Source organism: Ovis aries, chromosome 25 (genome assembly GCF_016772045.2).
Source record: "Ovis aries strain OAR_USU_Benz2616 breed Rambouillet chromosome 25, ARS-UI_Ramb_v3.0, whole genome shotgun sequence".
NCBI lineage: Eukaryota > Metazoa > Chordata > Mammalia > Artiodactyla > Bovidae > Ovis > Ovis aries.
Genome location: NC_056078.1, coordinates 25,588,271 through 25,609,595, shown reverse-complemented (window position 1 = coordinate 25,609,595; position 21,325 = coordinate 25,588,271). Strand labels below are relative to the sequence as shown.

Genomic DNA, 21,325 nt, shown 5'->3' with positions numbered 1-21,325 from the left:
CAGCAAATTTGGAAAACTCTGCAGTGGCCACAGGACTGGAAAAGGTCAGTTTTCATTCCAATCCCAAAGAAAGGCAATGCCAAAGAATGCTCAAACTACTGCACAAATAATTGCATTCATCTCACATGCTATCAAAGTAATGCTCAAAATTCTCCAAGCCAGGTTTCAACAGTCCATGAATTGTGAACTTCCAGATGTTCAAGCTGGATTTAGAAAAGGCAGAGGAACCAAGATCAAATTGCCAACATCTGCTGGATTATCGAAAAAGCAAGAGTGTTCCAGAAAAACATCTATTCCTGCTTTATTGACTATGCCAAAGCCTTTGACTGTGTGAATCACAACAAACTGTGAAAAATTCTGAAAGAGATGGGAATACCAGACCACCTGACCTGCCTCTTGAGAAATCTGTATGCAGGTCAAGAAGCAACAGTTAGAACTGGACATGGAACAACAGACTAGTTCCAAATCGGGAAAGGAATATGTCAAAGCTGTATATTGCCACTCTGCTTATTTCACTTACATGCAGAGTACATCATGAGAAATGCTGGACTGGATGAAGTACAAGCTGGAATCAAGATTTCTGGGAGAAATATCAATAAACCCAGATATGAAGATGACATCATCCTTAAGGCAGAAAGCAAAAAAGAACTAAAGAGCCTCTTGATGAAAATGAAATCAGATAGTGAAAAAGTTGGCTTAAAGCTCAACATTCAGAAAATGAAGATCATGGCATCAGGTCCCATCACTTCATGGCAAACAGATGGGGAAACAATGGGAAACAGTGAAAGACTTTATTTTCTTGGGCTCCAAAATCACTGCAGATAGTGACTGGAGCCATGAAATTAAAAGATGCTTTCCCCTTCGAAGAAAAGTTATGACCAATCTAGACAGCTTATTAAAAAGCAGAGACATTACTTTGCCAACAACTGTCTGTCTAGTCAAAGCTTTGGTTTTTCCAGTAGTCATGTATGGAGAGGTGGACCATAAAGAAAGCTGAGCACCGAAGAATTGATGCTTTTGAACTGTGGTGTTGGAGAAAACTCTTGAGAGTCCCTTGGACTGCAAGGAGATCCAACCAGTCCATCCTAAAGGAAATCAGTCCTGAATATTCACTAGAAGGACTAATGCTGAAGCTGAAGCTCCAATACTTTGGCCACGTGATGCGAAGAGCTGACTCATTTGAAAAGACCCTGATGCTGGGAAAGATTGAAGGCAGGAGAAGAAGGCGATGACAGAGGATGAGATGTTGGGATGATATCACTGACACAATGGACATGTGTTTAAGTAAACTCCAGGAGTTGGTGATGGACTGGGAGGCCTGGTGTGCTGCAGTCCATGGGGTCGCAGAGTCTGACACAACTGAGCGACTGAACTGAACTGAACTGATGCTCTTTGGTTTGTTTTTCTAAAAGCATGTATAAGATTTAATGTAAAGTTTTTTAAGAAAATCAAATAAAGTAGGAGGACACCAATGGACAGTGCTCAGCACAACTAGTGGCAGGGGGCTTCTAGTTATATATATATTTATATATATAATATACATATATATTAATAATATATATGTATGTATTTTTCAGTTCAGTTCAGTTCAGTTCAGCTCAGTTGCTCAGTTGTGTCTGACTCTTTGCGACCCCATGAATCGCAGCAGCCCTCCCTGTCCATCACCATCTCCCGGAGTTCACTCAAACTTATGTCCATCGAGTTGGTGATGCCATCCAGCCATCTCATCCTCTGTTGTCCCCTCTTCCTCCCTCCCCCAATCCCTCCCAGCATCAGAGTCTTTTCCAATGAGTCAATTCTTCTCATGAGGTGGCCAAAGCACTGGAGTTTCAGCTTTAGCATCATTCCTTCCTAAGAATACCCAGGGCTGATCTCCTTTAGAATGGACTGGTTGGATCTCCTTGCAGTCCAAGGGACTCTCAAGATTCTTCTCCAACACCACAGTTCTAAAGCATCTGAATAAGGACTGGGAGGGACTAGGCCCCAGAATCTGATTTTTAACCAGTTCCCCCGGTGATTCAAACATACCCCTATGTTTGAAACTAATGCTCTAGTCATAAATCTCAGAGATCAGCAAAAATTTCTCAAGGGGTTTTAGATCAGCATGAGATAACCCAGCAAACATCTACCACAGCAACAGTGGCAATGATGATAGCTCCCATTTGTGAACACTTCTCAAGTGTTCCGCCTGAGGCTATAGGCTCTATGTATTCATCTAGTGGGTATCCTTGTCCTGTTCCTGATCTTAGAGGAAATGCCAAATCACAAGTTGGAATCAAGACTGCCGAAAGAAATATCAACAACCTCAGATATGCAGATAATATCACTCTAATGGCAGAAGAGGAACTAAAGATACTCTTGATGAGGGTGAAAGAGGAGACTGGAAAAGCTGGCTTAAAACTCAGCATTCAAAACCTAAGATCATGGCATCCAGTCCTATCACTTCACAGCAAATAGACGGGGAAAAAGTGGAAACAGTTGCAGGTTTCATTTTCTTGGGCTCTAATATCACTGTGAACAGTGACTATAGCCATAAAATTAAAAGATGCTTGCTCTTTGGAAGGAAAGCTATGTCTCATGCATCGGCAGGAGTGCCACCATAACCCTTAAATAATTCCCCATTCTTGCCCCCTCCCAGGCCATGGTAACTACCCTTCTACCTTCTGTCTCTGCAAATCTGAGAATTCTAGTTCTCAGTACTTATGCTAGTACCCAGTATAAATGGAATCATATAGTATCTGTCTTTTTGTGACTGGCTTATTTCACTTAGCATGTCCCCAAAGTTCACTCATGTTGTAGCATTTGTCAGAATTTCCATCCTTTTTAAGGCTGAATAATATGACACTTTGTTTATCCATTTATCCACTGATGGACACTTGGGCTGCTTCCACCTCTTAGCTGTCGCGAACACTATTGCTGGGAACATCAGTGTACAAATATTTCTTTGAGACTCTGTTTTCAATTTTGTAAGTTATATACTCAGAAGTGGAATGCTGGATCATATAGTAACTGTATTTCCTATATTTGAGCAAATCCCCTGTTGATTTCTACAGGGGCTGCACAATTATACATTCCCTCCAACAGTATACATATTGGGAACACACAATTAGCTTAAGAATTAAGATTTCTTCCAAATTGTACTCTAGATTATGTTAAAGGGGAAACATTTAGAAATCTTAAGACTTTTACCTCCTCAAATTTTAGATTGATGGCTTTTCAGAATGATTTTTCTAGCATTATATGAACTCCTCTGGCTAATAAAAGGCTAAACATTTACATTTTTCTCAGGAGTTGAATGACTTTTTATGTATTAACACAGACGGTTTTCCAGTTTTTACCATGCTCAATGCAGGAAGGAATCACTAATTTTCATCATCCGTGCCCTTTTGGCTCCCTGGTCTCTCCCCTCCTTCATAGCCACATTTCAAATGGCACTGTCTAGTGTCACTGCCCCCTTTCTTCCCCTCCTGGCCTCCCCTTTGGTCACTCCAGTCCAGCATCCATCCCTGTTACTCCCCTGAAACTGCATGTATCAAGGTCATCCGTGGCCTCCATGCTGACAATTTCAGTAAGTGGTTAATTTTTATGTGTCGACTTGACTGGACTAAAAAACACCTAGATAACTGGTGAAACATTTCTGGGTGTGTCTGTGTTTCTGGAAGACATTAGCATTTGATTCAGTATACAAAGTAAAGAGATGTCCCCTCACCACTGTCAATGGGCATCATCCATCTGCAGAAGGCTCAAATGGAACAGAAACACAAAGGAAGGGCAAAATTTCTCTCACTTCTTGAGCTGGAACATCTACCTTCCTGCCTTTGGGCATCAGAGTTCCTTGTTCCACAGCCTTCAGACTCCAAGACTTACACCAACAGCCCCCTGATTCTCAGGCCTTCACACTCAGACTGAATTATTTCACCAACTTTTTTGACTCTTCAGCCTGCAGACTGTGGGACTTCTTGGCTTCCATCACCAAATGAGCCTGCTCCTTAATAAATCTCCGCTTACACAGATCTATGAACCCTATTGGTTCTTTTTCTCTGGAGACCTCAGACTAACACAGGTGCATTTCAGTTTCTGAGTTCCTGTCGACCTAATGTTGAGCACACATAGGGGAATAAGACTAGAATGAGGAGGAGAATTACATAAAACTCAACAAAAACCCTCCATCTCCAGATCACTCACAATAAAGGCTAAGTCCTCACAGTGGCCTACAAGGCTCTAAAGGTCTGCCCCTATTGAGAGATAACTCTCCATGAATCTCTCATATTTCTGTACTTCTTGTAGTGGAGGTACCAGAGGCCTTTATTTCAACTATCTTTTTTTTCAAAGATGTTTAGATAAAGAATAGCCTTGGAAAAGAGGCTCCATCTGGGCAGGGGATAGGTCTCTCTGCTGGCTAGTGTAATACTGACTCTATCTGGGTCAAAAGTCAGCCAAGTTTGCCTGCAGTCCACTATGAAAGACTGGGGTTCCCTAAGCTCTGGGTTCTTCAGCTGTGATGCAAACCCACTCTATGCTGCTCTGCATCGCCCCCAGAGAACTGGGTGGGGCCAAGTGCAACACATATCAACATGAAGCTCATGCTACTTGCTTTGGGTGAGGTAATAAAATCCTTGGTCTCTGCCCCAGGAGTCTCGTGTTTGCCAGTATCCACGGAAGTGTGCCTGGCTGACTCTTTAGGTGGTCTCAGAACCTTCCCAATTCTTAACCGTCTGCCCCGCACTTTTATCACCTCATCTCTTGCTACTATTTCCCTTGACACCCTGCCTGGCTATGCTGGCCTCCCAGCTGTTCCTGGAACCTGCCATGCACACTCCTCTTTGGGGCCTCTGCACATGCTCTGCTGTTAGCCTGGAACATTTCACCCCCAGATGTCTTTCAGGTCCTCTCCAAATGGCATCTTGGTGGGGCCTTCTTTAACAATAGCTTCACCACCAGTCAACAGGCTGACATTTGCCAACCTTAGTGAAAATGTTATCTCAGTCAGTTCAGTCGCTCAGTCATGTCTGACTCTGTGACCCCATGGACTGCAGCACACCAGGCTTCCCTGTACATCACCAACTCCCAGACCTTGTTCAAACTCATGTTCATCCAGTCAGTGATGCCATCCAACCATTTCATCCTCTGTCATCTCCTTCTCCTCCTGCCTTAAATCTTTTCGAGCATCAGGGTCTTTTCCAACGAGTCAGCTCTTTGCATCACGTGGCCAAAGTATTGGAGCTTCAGCTTCAGCATTAGTCCTTCCAATGAATATTCAGGACTGATTTCCTTTAGGATGGACTGGTTGGATCTCCTTGCAGTCCAAGGGACTCTCAAGAGTCTTCTCCAACACCACAATTCAAAAGCATCCATTCTTCAGCACTCAGCTCTCTTTACAGTCCAACTCTCACATCCATACATGACTACTGGAAAAACCAAAGCTTTGACTAGACAGACCTTTGTCAGCAAAGTAATGTTTCTCCTTTTAAAAACACTGTCTGGGTTGGTCATAGCTTTTTTCCCAAGGAGCAATCATCTTTTATTTCATGGCTGCAGCCACCATCTGCAGTGATTTTGGAGCCCAAGAAAATAGTCTCTCACTGTTTCCATTGTTTCTCCATCTATTTGCCATGAAGGGATGGGACTGGATGCCATGATCTTAGTCTTCTGAATGTTGAGTTTTAAGCCAGCTTTTTCACTTTCCTCTTTCACTTTCATCAAGCGGCTCTGTAGTTCCTCTTCATAGTCTGCCATAAGGGTGGTGTCATCTGCATATCTGAAGTTACTGATATTTCTCCCAGCAATCTTGATTCTAGCTTGTGCTTCATCCAGCCCAACATTTGGTATGATGTACTTTGCATATAAGTTAAATAAATGGCATCTTACTGAGTTTTAAATTTATTAACTTTTATTATTTTCTGTAACCTATATTTTTGTGTTTATGATGATTAACATCCATTTACATTTCCTTCCCTGATAATCATCTGATTCTCTCCTTACCTATTTTTTTAACAAATCTTTTTCATATAAAATTTTTACTTGCCTATGATGTAATTACAGCTTTCCTGGTGGCTCAGTGGTAAAGAATCCACCTGCCAATGCAGGAAAAGCAGGTTTGATCCCTGGGTGAGGAAGATCCCCTGGAGAAGGAAATGGCAACCTACTCCAATATTCTTGCTGGGTAATACCATGGACAGAGGAGCCTGGCAGGCTATAGTGCCTGGGGTCACAAAAAAGTCAGACATGATTAGGTGACCAACAGTAACAACAACGATGAGATTACACGCACTTTTTTCTCAACTTATTATCAATCTTTTGAGTTTATGGTGTCATCATTACTGCTGTTTAGCCATACAAGGTATTTTAATTTTTCTGTGGATGAATTTATCAATCTTTTATGGCTTCTGGATTTTCAGTCACAAATAGAAAGACCTTCTCTATTCCAGGAGAGTTGAGACTATAAAGAGTTGAGGCTATAAAGAAAGCTGAGCACAGAAGAATTGATGCTTTTGAACTGCGGTGTTGAAGACTTGAGTGTCCCTTGGACTGCAGGGAGATCCAACCAGTCCATCCTAAAGAAAGTCAGTCCTGAATATTCATTGGAAGGACTGATGCTGAAGCTGAAACTCCAATACTTTGGCCACCTGATGTGAAGTGACTCATTGGAAAAGACCCTGATGCTGGGAAACATTGAAGGCGGGAGGAGAAGGGGATGACAGAGGATGAGATGGCTGGATGGCATCACAGACGTGATGGACATGAGTTTGAGTAGGCTCCAGGAGTTGGTGATGGACAGGGAGGCCTGGTGTGCTGCAGTCCATGGGGTCACAAAGAGTCTGACACGACTGAGCAACTGAACTGAACTGATAATGTTTGAATATCTGAGTGCTAGATTCCCCTCCACGTTCTTTTTCAGAGACTGTTTTCTGACTATTCTTGTTTATTTTTCCGTTTGAATTTTAGGAACAAACAGGGTAGTTTAATCTTATTTGTACTTTTATAAGAATTATGTTAAATTTGTAATTTTATTTACAGAAAATTGAGATCGTTATATTGCATCTTCTCATCCAAAGGCATCATTCATCTTTCCATATGACTCAATTTTCTTACCTGTAAGATGAGAGCAATAATACCAATCTCATAGGGCTGTCCTCATAATTAAATGGGGAAATGCAGGTGAATGACAGTATAACAGGAACCAAAGTTTTGGTTTGGAAGTGTTTTGCCACTTCCTAGGGTATGAACTTGGGTTTGGTTACCAGGGTATTATGAACTTTGATTCTCTCATTTGTAAACTGGGGATAACAATAGTACCGGCTTCACAGGGCTGTGACGAGGGTCAAATGAGATGAGGCGTGCAAAGTACTCAAGTGAACTGGAACATAAGAACTCAATGAGCATTAGCTGTTCTTCTAGAAAACAGGTTATCCCAGGGAACTGTGACATAACGCTGAAGCTTACGGAAATCCATCTTAGGTCGAGGGCTCTCAGGTCAACTCTTCCTTCCGAGAACCTACCTACCCGCTGGTCGCCACTTGTGACTTTCCCCGAGCGTCTAGAAAAACACGCACTCGTATCTGAAGCCGCGAGATTGAGCGCCTAGTTTCGCTGCTAGACTCCAGAACCCTACCCCACCCATTGGGCTGCAGCGCTGCCACGTCTCGCGTATCCCGAGCTCCCTACAAGAGGTAGAGGCCGCCCCAGAGCGACTCGTCACGCCGAGGCCCGCCCCTCCGCGGCCCCAGTCGCTGGTAGGGCGGCACCGGATGGCCAAGCGCCGTGACGGTACCAGGGGGTGGGGCCGAGCACGCGCCCGGAAGTTCCGGGGAGGGGGTGTTACGTATATCCGGCGAGTAGCTGGCGGTCCCGGGTGCTGCTGGGCTCTGTGCTCTGAGGGAGGGTCCAAGCCGCCTGCTGCCGCCGGAGGAACCCCTTGGGCCGTGAGTCAGGGGGCCCCGGCGAAGGAGGGAGCTGGGGCCGGAGGCGCGAAGGTGGCGGGCAGGGAGGGTCTGGGTGGAGGGCGGCCCAGGCGAGGTTGGGGGAGGAAGTGACACGCAGGCGGTTCTGTGGGGCCGCGGGGCTTGTTCTGGGCGGGGACGGGCCGGCTTGGCCGGGTCTGCTCGGTTCCCTGCCGGCCTCACGGGTATCGGGTCCATCCGCATTTCTTTCGGGGGTCTTGGCAGCTGTTGGGCAGGATACCAGTTTTCCTGTCTTTACTGTGCGTCCCGGTTTGCGAATCGGCTTCACATCCCCTGTCTCGCATGATTCTCAGCCCTCGGTGGGATGGATTGAAGTCCTTGATAATTATCCTTGTTTTTACAGAGACTAAGGCCTGTAGAGGCATAGTGAATTGCTCAAGACCCCGCAGATAGCAAGTGTGACCGTTCGAACTAGATTTCCTGGCTCCTAGTCCAGGGCTCTCCCCACCCCCACTTCAGTCGTGTATTATCATCTGCTGACCTGGGTTGAACCCCGTGTTTTCTTCGGCCTCCCCCCTTTTCCCTCTCTTCAGTGCATGGGAAAAAATCTCGGTTAGTGTTCTCCCTTGTTCTTGTCTTTTCTCTTTTATTTCGGTACATCTGTTTAGGTTGTGATGGGGCTTTACAGAGTTTTGCAGTGGAGCTGACCTTTGACATTTACCCTGCCGCTAAGCAGAGTTTCCTAGCCAAAAGCCAGCTGCTTGCTATCCCACATCTGTCTGAAATAGTGTCTTAAAGTTGCTCGGAGCATATATAAATAACGAGTATGTGCAATATAAGTGATGCATAGGTTTTTTATTGACCGATCGTCAGTCTAGTGCTCTTTATTTATTTGAATCATCCATCCTTAAATTTGCAAATTTTAGGTACGTTGGCAGTGCTTTTGTTGGTAGTTAGAGCCCTTAAGCTAATTTGCCATAAGATGCCATAAGGTGGTAAAGTGGGTCAAGGCTAGAAAAGAAATAAAGTGCTAGTTATTTAACTTACGGTTTAAAAGTTGTGATGAGTTATAAGGATGAAAACATTGGCTTATCATAGGTGTAATTGGTGGTTTAAAAAAGTTTTTTTTTTTTTAAGCAGTTTTGTGATTTGCATTGGAATTTTATGTGATATTAAAAGGAAGGGCTTTGACTTTGGCATTAAAAGAGGAGGGTTTGAGTCTTTGCATTGTTACCTTTTCAGCTGAGCTCTCTTGGTTAAGCTGACTAATCTGGGACCATCAGCACCCTCATCTCGTTAAATGAAGTCAGGGATCCCTACCTCCTAGGGTTAGTGTGAGGCTGAAATGAGATGTATGTACAGGCACCTTATAAACTGAAAAACTACTCACTGGAGGGTGCAAAGCCTAAGATCTCAAGGATGGAGGCACCATCAGAGTCATTTCCTCTTTGGGTAGCACTACTGTGAGGTTCTTTGGGTCCAGTAAGGGGTTTTATTATTTTTTAACATCACCTTCATTTTGGAGGGAAGAATTATAGGATTTTCCAAACGGGGATATCAAGGGAAAATAAACTGGAAAGTTAAAGTAGTTCAGTTAATTATGAAACATTCCTTAAAATGAGATTTTCTGCCATTCTGTCACCTCCAGAGAATTTATCTAGTTGGGAACACTTCTATAATGATGTGGTAAAACTTTACGAAATGTCTGTAAAGTACTGACTGCAAACCAGTGTAGTACAAATGAATATATGTGTTGGGTTTTAAAGTTGAAATCAGTGGGAGTGACCTTAATGAGACATGCTTTCTAAAGGTGAGACATGCTTCTTCAAGTGGTAGAGAAAGAAAACAGGGAAGGATGACTGGTTTGGTAGGATTGCTGAGGAGAGGCATGTTGTTTTTTTACTTACCAACAGTGGAAACTTAAGCACAGGAACTTTGTAAGTGTATTTAAATCATTGGACTTCATACTAAATTTGGTTTTTCTACCAAAATATATTTTGATGTTGCTGAAGAAGGCAAAAAAATCCTTATTTAATATCTTTGTATAAAAGCTTTTCCCTCAGTCTCCACCCCCACCCAAACTCCCAAGCTTCTTTTGACCCACCTATGGTAAGCCATAGCAGATAAGCACTAAGCAGTCCTGAAAGTTTTCAGGTCAGGCCCCAGGCCTGATAAAGAAAACCAAACCAAAAACAGTAATTGGATGAAAAAGAAAATTAACATATGCTGTCTCATTCTTTAAATGAATATAGGTAGGTTTTTGTAGCTAACCCTTTTACAGTAAACCTTTACTTTAAAAAATAAAAATAAAACTTCAGGAATTTGTTTGATAACAATTGGCCACAACTAGTATAAAACCTTGGCGTTCAGGTGTTCTTGCTGTTGGAGAGCAGTGAAAGTGGGGGATCATTCTTTTTTCTGCACCAAATCTGAGGTGCTGAGGCAAAAATGCAGTGTGATCAGGAAATGCTGACTCTGAGAAAACTAAACACCCACCATTGGCTCTAGATTCTATTACTGTTACATTTAGAGGTCCTCTTGCTTATTCCCAGTATATGTATACCTTTTAGTAGCTTTGGGTCATCTTTTGTTTTGTCTAGCCTTATGGGAAACAGTAGAAAAAGTGATGTTAATTTCAGTATTGAGGTATGTACTTGGGTAGGAGCCTACCTCTATATCCTGAATGAATTTTCTTATTTTAAGAAAGTCCATATTTGTAAAATGGGTTAGGTGGGTCTTAATTATTCACATTATGATTGGACTGTCTTATCTCTTCATGGCTCTCCAACATAGTGCTGTCATCTTTTTCTAACTTGAGACATATCTATAAAAGAGGTTAAATGATACTGTTTAAGAAGAGATAGAATTGGTAAATGGAGCAGTGCAAATTGTGCCAGCTAGTAGGATTTTATCGAGCTTGTTTTTTAGAGTTGTTTACAAGAATGGGTTAATATGCTTTTCATTCAGGTTAATATGCCTTTTATTCTTGTTTTCTAGTTAGCACATCAGTGTGACATTTTGATCCAGATTATTGATGAGGGTGATTTCCTAGAAGTTTTGCTAACTGGCAGACAGCTGTGGTGTATCTAGGGAATGTGAATGAGCAGGTGCCTGGAGAAGTGAATCATACAGTGAAAGGAAAGTGTATCTTTAACGCCTAGTCCTCTGTGTATCATAGATTGGAAACTGATAGAAAATCAGGAGTTTATGCAGATCTGTGTACCCCAGAGACTTCCCTCCAGGGTGCAAAATCCTTTGATTTTTAGATCAAAAAACATGGGGCTGGAACCACGCATGAGGGCCAGCAAATGAGAGGTAACGTCTCTAGAAATGTACCAGCATTGAGAAGGCTGATGTCTGCTGCTTTCCTATTTTGTACAGGGAGTAAGCGTTAATAATGTCTTTCATCTTTGAGTGGATCTACAATGGCTTCAGCAGTGTGCTCCAGTTCCTAGGTAAAGCCATTTCCTTGAAATACACATTTCAAATGCTGCGCATTTCCTGAAACAATTTAAATATAGGTAGATTTTGCTGTGTAGAAGCTAATCATGCTATTATTATTATTTTCTTTTTAAGGACTCTACAAGAAATCTGGAAAACTTGTATTCTTGGGTTTGGACAATGCAGGCAAAACCACTCTTCTACACATGCTCAAAGATGACAGACTGGGCCAGCATGTTCCAACATTACATCCAAGTAGGTTTGAAAATACCTGGTGACCTTTTGTTATTTGAGGGTCAGTGTCAGGGTTGGAGGATGGATCTCCAATTGACGCAGTTCTTTTATTTACTGAAGCCCCAAAAGACTTGATAAAAAATTCTCTATAGGATATGCTCAAGTCAAATACCCATGAACCTAAAGACCTCTGGAACTTTGTCACTGTCTGTTCTCACTAGTCCTGCCATGGGACACATCTCCCATATCCACTTCTAAGGAGTAGCAAACACTTTGGAGAAAAAGAGACTTGGCTTTTTAAAATAACTGAAGGGTATTTTCACCCTTGTATCCTTTTCTTCACAAAGTGAAAGCTTCATTGGGTTTTATGTTTGTATTGGATTATAATTTTGGTAGCTTGGCCTTGTTGGATGGAGAAGTTTATTTCCTCCCTTTATTTTTCAGCATCAGAAGAGCTGACAATTGCTGGAATGACTTTTACAACTTTTGATCTTGGTGGGCATGAACAAGGTAAGAGATGATTCAGTGGAAGGGTGATGTTGGCTTCTGGATCATTTTGTTCCCCTTTTTCAAAGCAGAGTCTTTGAAATTGCTTTCTAATAACATGAATATTCCCTTACGTAATCATAATAATTGTCAAACCCAGAAAGTTTTATTTATCTACTCTATAGTGTATACTGCCTTTTTTGGTCATTTGTTCTGGTAAGCTCCTGTAAACATTTTTCCTCTCTTTTAAACAAGATCCAGTACAGTATCACATGTTGAATTTAGTCATGTCTCTTTTTTATCATTTATTCAGTGGAGTGTATGTAGGAAATTATTTGTAATTTTAAGTCATTTTAAATTTGTCAAGAGTTGCAAAGATAGTAGAGTGACTATTTGTGATGACTTTGATCTGAACTGATATTTTGTGTATTCTCCCCATTTGGGGCAGTTGGTGGAACATTTTCTTCTGCCTTGTTGTTCTCCTCAGTGCTTTGTGCCTTACTCAGCCTATGTCCACTTGGTTCCCAGATTCCTATCTGGTGTTTATGCAGAATTTGGGGCATCTTTATCTGATGGATGCCCACTTTATGTTTGGCATGACTTTATAGTCAGTGATTTCATTAACATTACACTTTTTTCATGTAATATTTACATCCTACAAAATCATATATGTAAAATCATCAGCACATAAAATACCTATACAGAAGTGATTGAAAGAACATGTACAGAAACATTAGCAATGGCTATGAGTTGATGGAGGGCTGGTTTCTTTTTTTCCTATAATAAACTTGTATCGTTTTCATTCGGGTAGAGAACAGAGCATGGTATCTTTTCTGCTTCTTTCAGAAGTATCTGTAACCACTTACAGATTTAAATTCAGAGATAAAATAGTTGTAAGCTGAACTGAGACCATCTGGAGAATGCAGAAGGAGGAGGTGTTTTTAGATACCTGAATTGGGAATTGTATATTATTTGGTGTGATAAATTTAGCTTTCAGGTTTTGATAAGAGTAGAAAAGGAAATTAATTTATGTACAGATGGTCTCCAACTTAACAACGATTTAACTTAAGATTTTTGACTTTACGATAAAACAGCCTTTCGTCATGCTGGGCAGCTCCCCGGTCAGCCATGAGATCCCGAGAGTAAACAACTGATACACTTAAAATCATTCTGTGCCCATGCACCATGCTTTTTTTCATACAGTATTTCATACAATCATATAGTATTCAATGAATTACATGAGAGAGTCAACACATTATAAAATAGGCTTTGTATTAGATGATTTTGCCCAACTGTAAGCTGATATAAGTGTTCTGAGCACTTTTAAGGTAGGCTAGGTTAAGCTATATTTGGAAGGTTTATCAAATACATTTTGACTTAGGAGATTTTCAACTTACAATAGATTTATTGGGATATAACCCCATTATAAAGAAAGATTTGTCCATAGTTTTGAGGAAAACGTACTTAACAGAAACATTTTTTCCATAATAACCTTGCTACATTTTACACAAATTACTGAGATGCTGTCTATTTGGAGGGTTTTGTTTTGTTTTGTTTTTTGGTATAACTTAAAAATTCAACTTATAAAAGTAGTCCAGGATTAATGTAGCAAATTCAATATATGATGAGTATACAAATCTGAAAGGTAAAAGTGAAATTTCCCCAACTTCTCCTTCCCAGTCCTGCTCTTCAGAGGTGACCACTGTTAAATGTCTGATGTAGAAGCGCTTCCTTAATCATCCCATAGAAATGAATAGGTTAGAAATTATAATACAGCTAAAGCACTGCTTCCCAGATCATTGTCACATCATGTTATAAACCAAAAATTGAAATTTATAAGGCACACTGGGTTAAATTAGAAGACTGAGGTAATTGGCCTGGAAACGTCAACCACCTGGCAAGCTCTGTCTCCCTGTGGGCTGAGTGGATGAAAGTGTCAGTACGCTTACGAGTTGGTTAGTTAGGAACTAACTTGGGACTAGAGTTATATGGATAAATACTCTGCATCCTGATACTGTAACTCAGAAGTTGCAAACTAAAATGGCTCCAGGGTGAGGTAGGTCCTTTAAGTGAGTGGAATTGGAAATGAGACAGTAGGAAGTGGTGGAAACTTGGACAGACTGAAGATCTGAAGCCGCACGTAAAGGGGCAGCCACCACTCAGTCCCGCTGATTATTATCCACCCAGTATATGTGGACTGATAGGCATGGGATTGCCAGATGTTGTACTTTTTGAGAAAATCAGGCAGAAAACCCTGATTTTAGTATTTAAATAAATCAGATTCAGTTCACGGACCATCAGTTTATTCGTCCTCTGTTTTGACTTAATACTGGCTAGGACTTGGAGAATCTGTACAGAGTTTAATGCTATTGAAACCTGGCCAGAATTTGCTTACTTCATAGACCATTAGGTTATTCATATTCAGCATATATGTTTTTAAATTGAGGCAACTGCAAACTTTGTCTTTTAGCACGTCGGGTTTGGAAAAATTACCTCCCAGCAATTAATGGGATTGTCTTTCTGGTGGACTGTGCAGATCATCCTCGACTTATGGAATCCAAAGTTGAGCTTAACGTATGTTTATATTTTCTTTTTCTTTTCTTGGCCTCTGTTTCTTCTAAGAAATACAACTTAGTAGTGCCAGTACTTAATCATTCCAGGTAACATTTGGTAAAAGTCCTAGCTACAGGAATAAAGTATTTTGAAATAAAAAACATTATTTTTCAATGTTCTGAGGAAACTTGGCTTGAATGCAAGTAAATTAACTTTGCTTAAATTTATCATAGGGTGATTCTATGTGCAGTTTGCTCAGGACATTCTGCAGTTAATGCCTGCTTCCCCAGCATAATTAATGTCTTTCCCTTTCATGCATCACATATGTTCACTCTTTATGATGTGTTGGCATAGTGAAACCTTAAAGGAGATATTAGAGTTCTTTGCGTTTTTGAATCTGTGCTCTCAGGTTGTACCTGCCCAACCTTTGGCACTGAGTGACTTCCCAGACCTTAACAGGCTGTTCTGTCTTCAGTTTTGGTCACATGCATTGTTTGATACTAACTAGGACTCGTGTCGGATTTTTTCCTTTGTCAACATTCCATTTTTCTTGTCTTGATATTTCTGTACCGCCTTTGTAATCCATACTGTGTCACTCTGCCTCTTCTTTCTCTCTGATTTATAACTCTCTGCATTCTTGTTCCTGGCAGTTTGAACCTCTCTTCTGGTGTAAGTATGTTTGTTGAATCTGAAGCTGTAGTCTTAAGATGCTCCCCTTACTTGACCCCTTGGCACTCGTCATTCTCTCTCTCTGTAAACTCCCCTTTACATTCTTGGTTTTGGTGTTTTCTCTGGCTGATACTTCTCTGACTCTTGGCACAAGCACCTGTTTCCCTGCTTAGCCCTTAAATCTTGGTGCTCCCCAGATCTATACTTTTTCCCAGGCTGGTCCAGGCTTCTCTCATTCTTTCATCTGCAACCCATCATGCCAGTGACCCCCAAATGGGTTTCTGTTATTTGACTCTCTCTTGAGCTCCAACTTCATACATAGTGCTACTTATTAGAAACTCTGCCTACCAATTCTGTCCTCCCAGAATGGAACTATTCGTCTTCCCCATCCTGTACTCGGACATGCAGTGAATTACTATAGATTTCACCACCACCTTGACACATACTACTTGTCTTTGCCCTCCTTAATATTCTTGAGTAGATCTCTTACCAGTCTGGGGATGAAATCTACAGCTCTTTCGCATAGCACATAAGTTCTTTCATAATCTTTCTTCTGTTTATTTCTCCAGCTTTTCTATTGCCTACCTTGAACTACATTCCAAACATAGTCAACAACTTGCCCTCTCTTGAATTTTCAGAAGTAACTGTCTCTGCCTGGTTTTCTCGCCTGACCCTTACCTGCTTTTGCTCGCAGATTTCTAAATGTCCTTTAAGAGATCCCAGAATTTAGATATGACTGTTTCTGAGACGCCTTCTTTGACCTCTCAGACTGTTAGACTCTCCAGCTTACCAGCGTCTGTTGTTTTTACTGATTTTATTAGGTCTCTCCCACTGGAACTTAGATATAGGGATCTTGTCTTATTTCTTTGTGAAACCCCCATATCTAGTAAAGCCTTGGGCATATAATATGTACTTTGTTACTATTTAATGAATGAATAACATCCTTACTCTGATTTTGTCTAACATTTCTTGGTACTTGAGATGTTCATAGTAGGTTTCCCTTTATCCTTTTAATTCTGCCCTCCTTTCCTAGCTCTTCCTGTCAGTGAAATAGATTCCTAGGCTTGAAATCTTTGCCACCTTCAACTCCTGTGTTGTCTGTCTTATCATTTAGACATCAGTCTCTTCACTTCTTTCTCCAGAATGCTTGCTGCACTATTCAGTGTGTGCTATTATCTTAGGCTAGATCATCATCCCTTACCTGAGCACCACAGATAGATACTATTTGAGAATTCATTGTGCTGGAAGTGTAGATTCTATCTAATAATTCCTGGATTCAGGGTCTATTGCAAGCTAACTTCTCAGACTGGCACCATAATATTTGTCATACCATCCCAGCTCATTTACTCTGTCAAGACACATCAACATAAATGCTTTAATCCAGCCAGGTGATACTCCATATGACTTTATGAACTCTTTCGACTGTAAAGCCATTGCTTATCTTCTTCATTGTTTGGGAAACCCTGCCCCTCCTTCAGAGTCCAGTTTAGTTTCCACATCTTTGTTAAGACTTTGCTTAAGTCCATGTCACTGTTTTATTTTCCTGAATGTCTTTTAGTATTTGTATTCTCTTCCTATTCATTGTGACAGTTAGTCATCCACTTGACTTGCTTTATTGAGAGATGAGCATAGAGTGAGGATTTCTTGAGCCAGGGATGTATATTACCTTTCTTTTGTCTTCCTGTCATTGTTGGGGATAGTATGTTGCACACAGGGGGCATCTAGTGAATACTTGCGGTTTCCTGTAGTCATCTTTGAGGCTCTGTAGCCAGAGCTTTGTTCTTCCTGGACAATGCTCAGTGGAGAGCTGAGGATGGTCTGTGGTTGGGTGATTTAGCTCAGAGTTAAGGTTCTGCTGCTTTACAGATAGATACAACTTTACATTATAATTGTTTTGAAGCTTTTGGGGAATCTTTAACTAATGTCAAGGTAATTTTTAGGGGCTTTTCGCCTAAAAATAAGGGTGTTATATAATGTCAGGATTAACTTTTAGTTAATCACTCAAGTATAAATATGATCAGATTTTCACTCTGCATTTGGTACCTTGTAGACAAGTGAAAGGCAAAATTATCCTCATTGTCTGGTGGGCTTTTATAGATTCCTCACCCAGCTCTTTTTTTAAAATCTTGGCTTTAGGCTTTAATGACAGATGAGACAATATCCAACGTGCCAATCCTTATCTTGGGTAACAAAATTGACAGAACAGATGCAATCAGTGAAGAAAAACTCCGTGAGATATTTGGCCTTTATGGACAGACCACAGGAAAGGTAAGAGAAAAAATCTTAAGCAGATACATTATAAAGGCAGCTCACAGCTTTTGAAACATTCATGTTTTACAGTCTAGATTTTACTTGTCTTTTAAAAGTAACTGGGTTTAACATTTATTTTTCTAGAGGTGATTTGTAGACTGTGAAGGCTGGAGCATGTTCTTTCTTTTCCTGTTTTCTAATGAGAGTTTTTCTCAGGTAGACAGAGTCTTTAGCTAGAAATTTTTTTGGACTGGAAATTTTAGGTTATGAAGAGTGCTTATTTATATCATTTTCTAAGCATTGAACTGAGAGTACTGGGTTATTCTCTGTGTTCCTGCTGAGAGAGGTGGGACTGTTACCCCCATTTGGAGATGAGGAAACTAAGGGTGATTGGTTCAGGTCTACACAGCAAGTCAGTGATAAAACCAGGAATAGAACCCAAATCTTCCAGATCAGTAGAATCTTGTTGCAGAAAAGTATGCTTGTGAGAGAAAAATCCAGATCGGCTCTAGTTTATTGGAATCCTGGTCTTTTCTGCATACGGTTTGGTATATTTAATTTTTTAAAATTTGCTTTTCTGGAATCTGTAACTTCCTGACTTTTTTTGCATGGTTCCTTAGTCTTGCCTCTTCTTGGTTATATAGTTCTTTCTAGAAATACTTCTTTTCATTAACTTAGTTTTCCATTTTACACACACTTGAATTTTTTATTTTCTTGACATAACCTGCCATTCGTATATATTTCTGAGTGCTTGTATTAATAAGAATGTTCTTATTTCTAAGAAATCCTGGACTTCTTTTGTCCGTAAGAGAACATGCTTTTCTTGGTTTGCTGCCATAGCTTTCCAGATGAACCAGTTCGTGTGTTCAAAGCAAAGGTGCTTCACAGTGAGAGAATCTGGGAGCAGGACTCTACTGAAAGCATGAACCCCAGAGACCTTGACCACATTTCTGTAATTAATCCCTGCTCAGATTTGCTTCTGATGGATGGAGAAAGTGATTTTTGTCATCACCCTTGCAAGCTTTTCCACATGGAAATGCTAACATCTTGGTTTTGCCTCCCCTAGGGGAATGTGACCCTGAAGGAGCTGAATGCCCGCCCCATGGAAGTGTTTATGTGCAGTGTGCTCAAGAGGCAAGGATACGGCGAAGGCTTCCGCTGGCTTTCCCAGTATATTGACTGATGTTTGGACAGTGAAAATAAAAGAGTTTTACTTCTCTGGACTGATCCTATTCACAGCTTCCTCATGAACTTTTCTAATAGAACAAGGAAAGCTCTCCGACCGTGTCTGGCGTTGAGAAGCCAAGAGTCTCTGTCTGCTCTCTCATCGCCCAGTGGTGACATGTGCTCTTCTCCACACTGTTGGGAGGTAACGCTGCCCCACGTGCTGGTGCAGGTCAGCACCCCGGGACTTGGAGGTGGCAGGATTTGTCGAGTAGAGCTGTGTGCCATCACGGGCCACCTGGAAAGAAAAACACGTCTCACCACTGTGGTTGATTTCAAAAGAAAGTGATTCTATTTTTTAAAGAAAGTGTTGTTAATGTAATTGGTGACCCTCCTCATAACTTTTTTTTTAAGTTCACAATATACTTGGTCCAGAGTTTTCTTTTCTTTTTTTTATCTAGTGAATGGCATTTAAATATTTCATAAAATTATGCACAGATACACGTTGGAGTCCAGAGCTGAGTTAAGTGAACAGCAGGCTGGTGAGAGAGGCTCCCCCGTCTCCCTGACTGCCTTTAGTAGGTGGCACCACCCTGTGTGCAGAGCGCCAGAAAAGAGCAGAACTGCAGCCTTGCAGCCGAGGCTGCTTTCCACTGTGCTGGGCTCCGGTCATGTCTCCTCCCAGTATGGATAGCAGATGGGTCACTGTGGAGGAGTTAGTTCTAGTGTGGGTTTTTGTTACTGTCTTTATTCAATAAACTACCAATTTCAGCCAGTCTTTACTTTTATGCAGTTTTAAACTTTCATTTCTTTCTATAGCACCTTTTTCATTTTCAGTTGTAAAAAGTGACTTTCGCCTCATGAAAGATTTGAGAACACCTCCCATGTCACATACTACAGGTGTGTCTCAGTCATTTTTGCAAATTCTAGGGGAACTTTTTTTCTCAATAGGAGAGTCACACAGGACAAAGTTACCAGCTTAAGGACTCTTAATTCTGTGAGTTGAGAAATTCGACATCTGATATTGTAGCATTTGTTTGAATCTAGGAAAGATTTATTCCACTTGCAGAATTTGGTTTCTTTATTGGACTTCATGAACTCTGTTTTTTTGTATTGGTTATCAATTTTTTTTTTTTTTGGTGTTAAAGGTTATCATCTGTAACTTTTCCAGATTTGGGGGGGTGGGTGGGAGGTGTTATGAAATTGTCTTTCTCCAGGCCAGAAATAACCTGGGGAAATTCTAATCCAAGAACTGTGTGTTGAGCTGTTCCTTTTGAGCCAGCATCACTTGTCAGTTAGCACCGGTATAAAAGCCTCTATGTCCACAGCAGTGTGATGAGGGTTATTTTTATAGCATTCCACTTCTCTAATGCCACGTGTGAAATTGGATTTTCATGATCTTAACCAATGTTTTACCCTTGTAGTAAAGGATGAAGGGATAAGAGATGGTCTTCATGTGGAAGGATATCTTCTTTAATGAAAAATTAGAGATATTTTTCTCAGAACTGAAAATTGTGATGTTGAGGCTTATTTGCAGAGGACTGAACTAAATTCAGTGGATTCTTGTTTTTAATGTGAGAGCATGGAAAGTGTGGATAACACATTCCTGGGGTGAGAGTATTTTTCTTTAGTTGGATTTCGCCTCATTAGTCTTCACTGACCTGTTGGGAAAGCATACTTTTCACGGCTAGGTACCAAATGCAGAGGCTCAATGAAGCATAAAGCTGGGAAGAGCAAGTCTTCATTTATTAGCAAGCATAGCTGGTTTGGAAAGGGGTTAAAGCCTTAAGTGAACAAATCTAGCTAATGGTGAATGAACTAGGTAGTTAACTTGCATACTTTTGATTTCCTTTGGCTAAAGGTAACCCACACTTCTCTATCCAGAGATAGGAGAGGTGTGATTGCTTCAGTGTTAGTTTTCTTCTTTTTTTTTTTTTTTTTCTATTTGTCCCTAGTCAATTTTTAGCAAGCTAGAAAACTATGGATTCTACACAGGGCAGCTCTTTGTGAAAGTGGTTTATTTTGGCCACCGGAGAAAGAGCTGGGATCGAAAAATCAAGTGGCGCCTGTCTGTTTCTTGCCCCACAGAAAACACAGTTCCTATGATAAAATAGAGGAAAGAAGCTGCTGTAAGGAGCTCAGCTCCTAACAGGATCAGAGCTTTGTACAGGAACTCCCATGAATTGAGACTTTTCATTCTGTTTTATCAGAGTGCATATATGTCCTATTTCAGGAAAAATAAAACAGTCATTTACAGAAGAGAGTCAATCTGTATCTTAAGCGTTTTAATAAAAAGTTAAAACAAATTTGCTATCTTGCTCCTTTTTGGCATTGGCTTGTTGAGTATGAACATACAACAGATACGAGAGACAAAAATTTTGCTATGAGGGGATGCAGGCTGTGAGTGTGTGGAAAGACCAGGCCAATTTACACATTCCACTACAAGTAATATATTTAGTACTGTTTGAGAGCCTTGCAACAAATGGTGGTCCCAGGATTGGTTATTTCTGCAACAGGATGGACATGGCAGACTTTTTGTACAAAATCTCATATATTAACACGCTAGTAGGGGCTGGATTCAGTTTAGCTGTGTTTCATCATTTGATATAAAATTGGAAAGATTCAGC

General features: G+C 40.9%; 1 protein-coding gene across 2 annotated transcripts; it reads left to right on the top strand.

Annotated features, from left to right (window-relative positions):
- The first annotated feature begins 7,820 nt into the window (after window positions 1-7,820).
- Window positions 7,821-21,004, top strand: SAR1A (secretion associated Ras related GTPase 1A). 2 transcript variants are annotated; one of them, XM_004021431.5, is made up of 8 exons: window positions 7,821-7,922; window positions 8,305-8,513; window positions 11,283-11,356; window positions 11,478-11,597; window positions 12,021-12,086; window positions 14,533-14,636; window positions 17,421-17,552; window positions 18,601-21,004. In XM_004021431.5, exons 3-8 carry the CDS (start codon window positions 11,299-11,301, stop codon window positions 18,715-18,717), a joined length of 597 nt encoding a protein of 198 aa, XP_004021480.2. In that variant the 5' UTR covers window positions 7,821-7,922; window positions 8,305-8,513; window positions 11,283-11,298; the 3' UTR covers window positions 18,718-21,004. The 2 variants fall into 2 exon arrangements, with proteins under 2 accessions (XP_004021480.2, XP_004021479.2); XM_004021430.5 differs by lacking the exon at window positions 8,305-8,513.
- The last annotated feature ends 321 nt before the right edge of the window (window positions 21,005-21,325 follow it).

What these genes read in the sequence shown, in the direction of transcription:
- SAR1A (XM_004021430.5), top strand. Translation starts at nt 11,299, where the DNA reads ATGTCTTTCATCTTTGAGTGGATCTACAATGGCTTCAGCAGTGTGCTC. An exon ending in AATCCAAAGTTGAGCTTAAC is followed by an intron (nt 14,637 to 17,420) that starts GTATGTTTATAT and finishes TCTTGGCTTTAG; the next exon opens with GCTTTAATGACAGATGAGAC. An exon ending in ATGGACAGACCACAGGAAAG is followed by an intron (nt 17,553 to 18,600) that starts GTAAGAGAAAAA and finishes TGCCTCCCCTAG; the next exon opens with GGGAATGTGACCCTGAAGGA.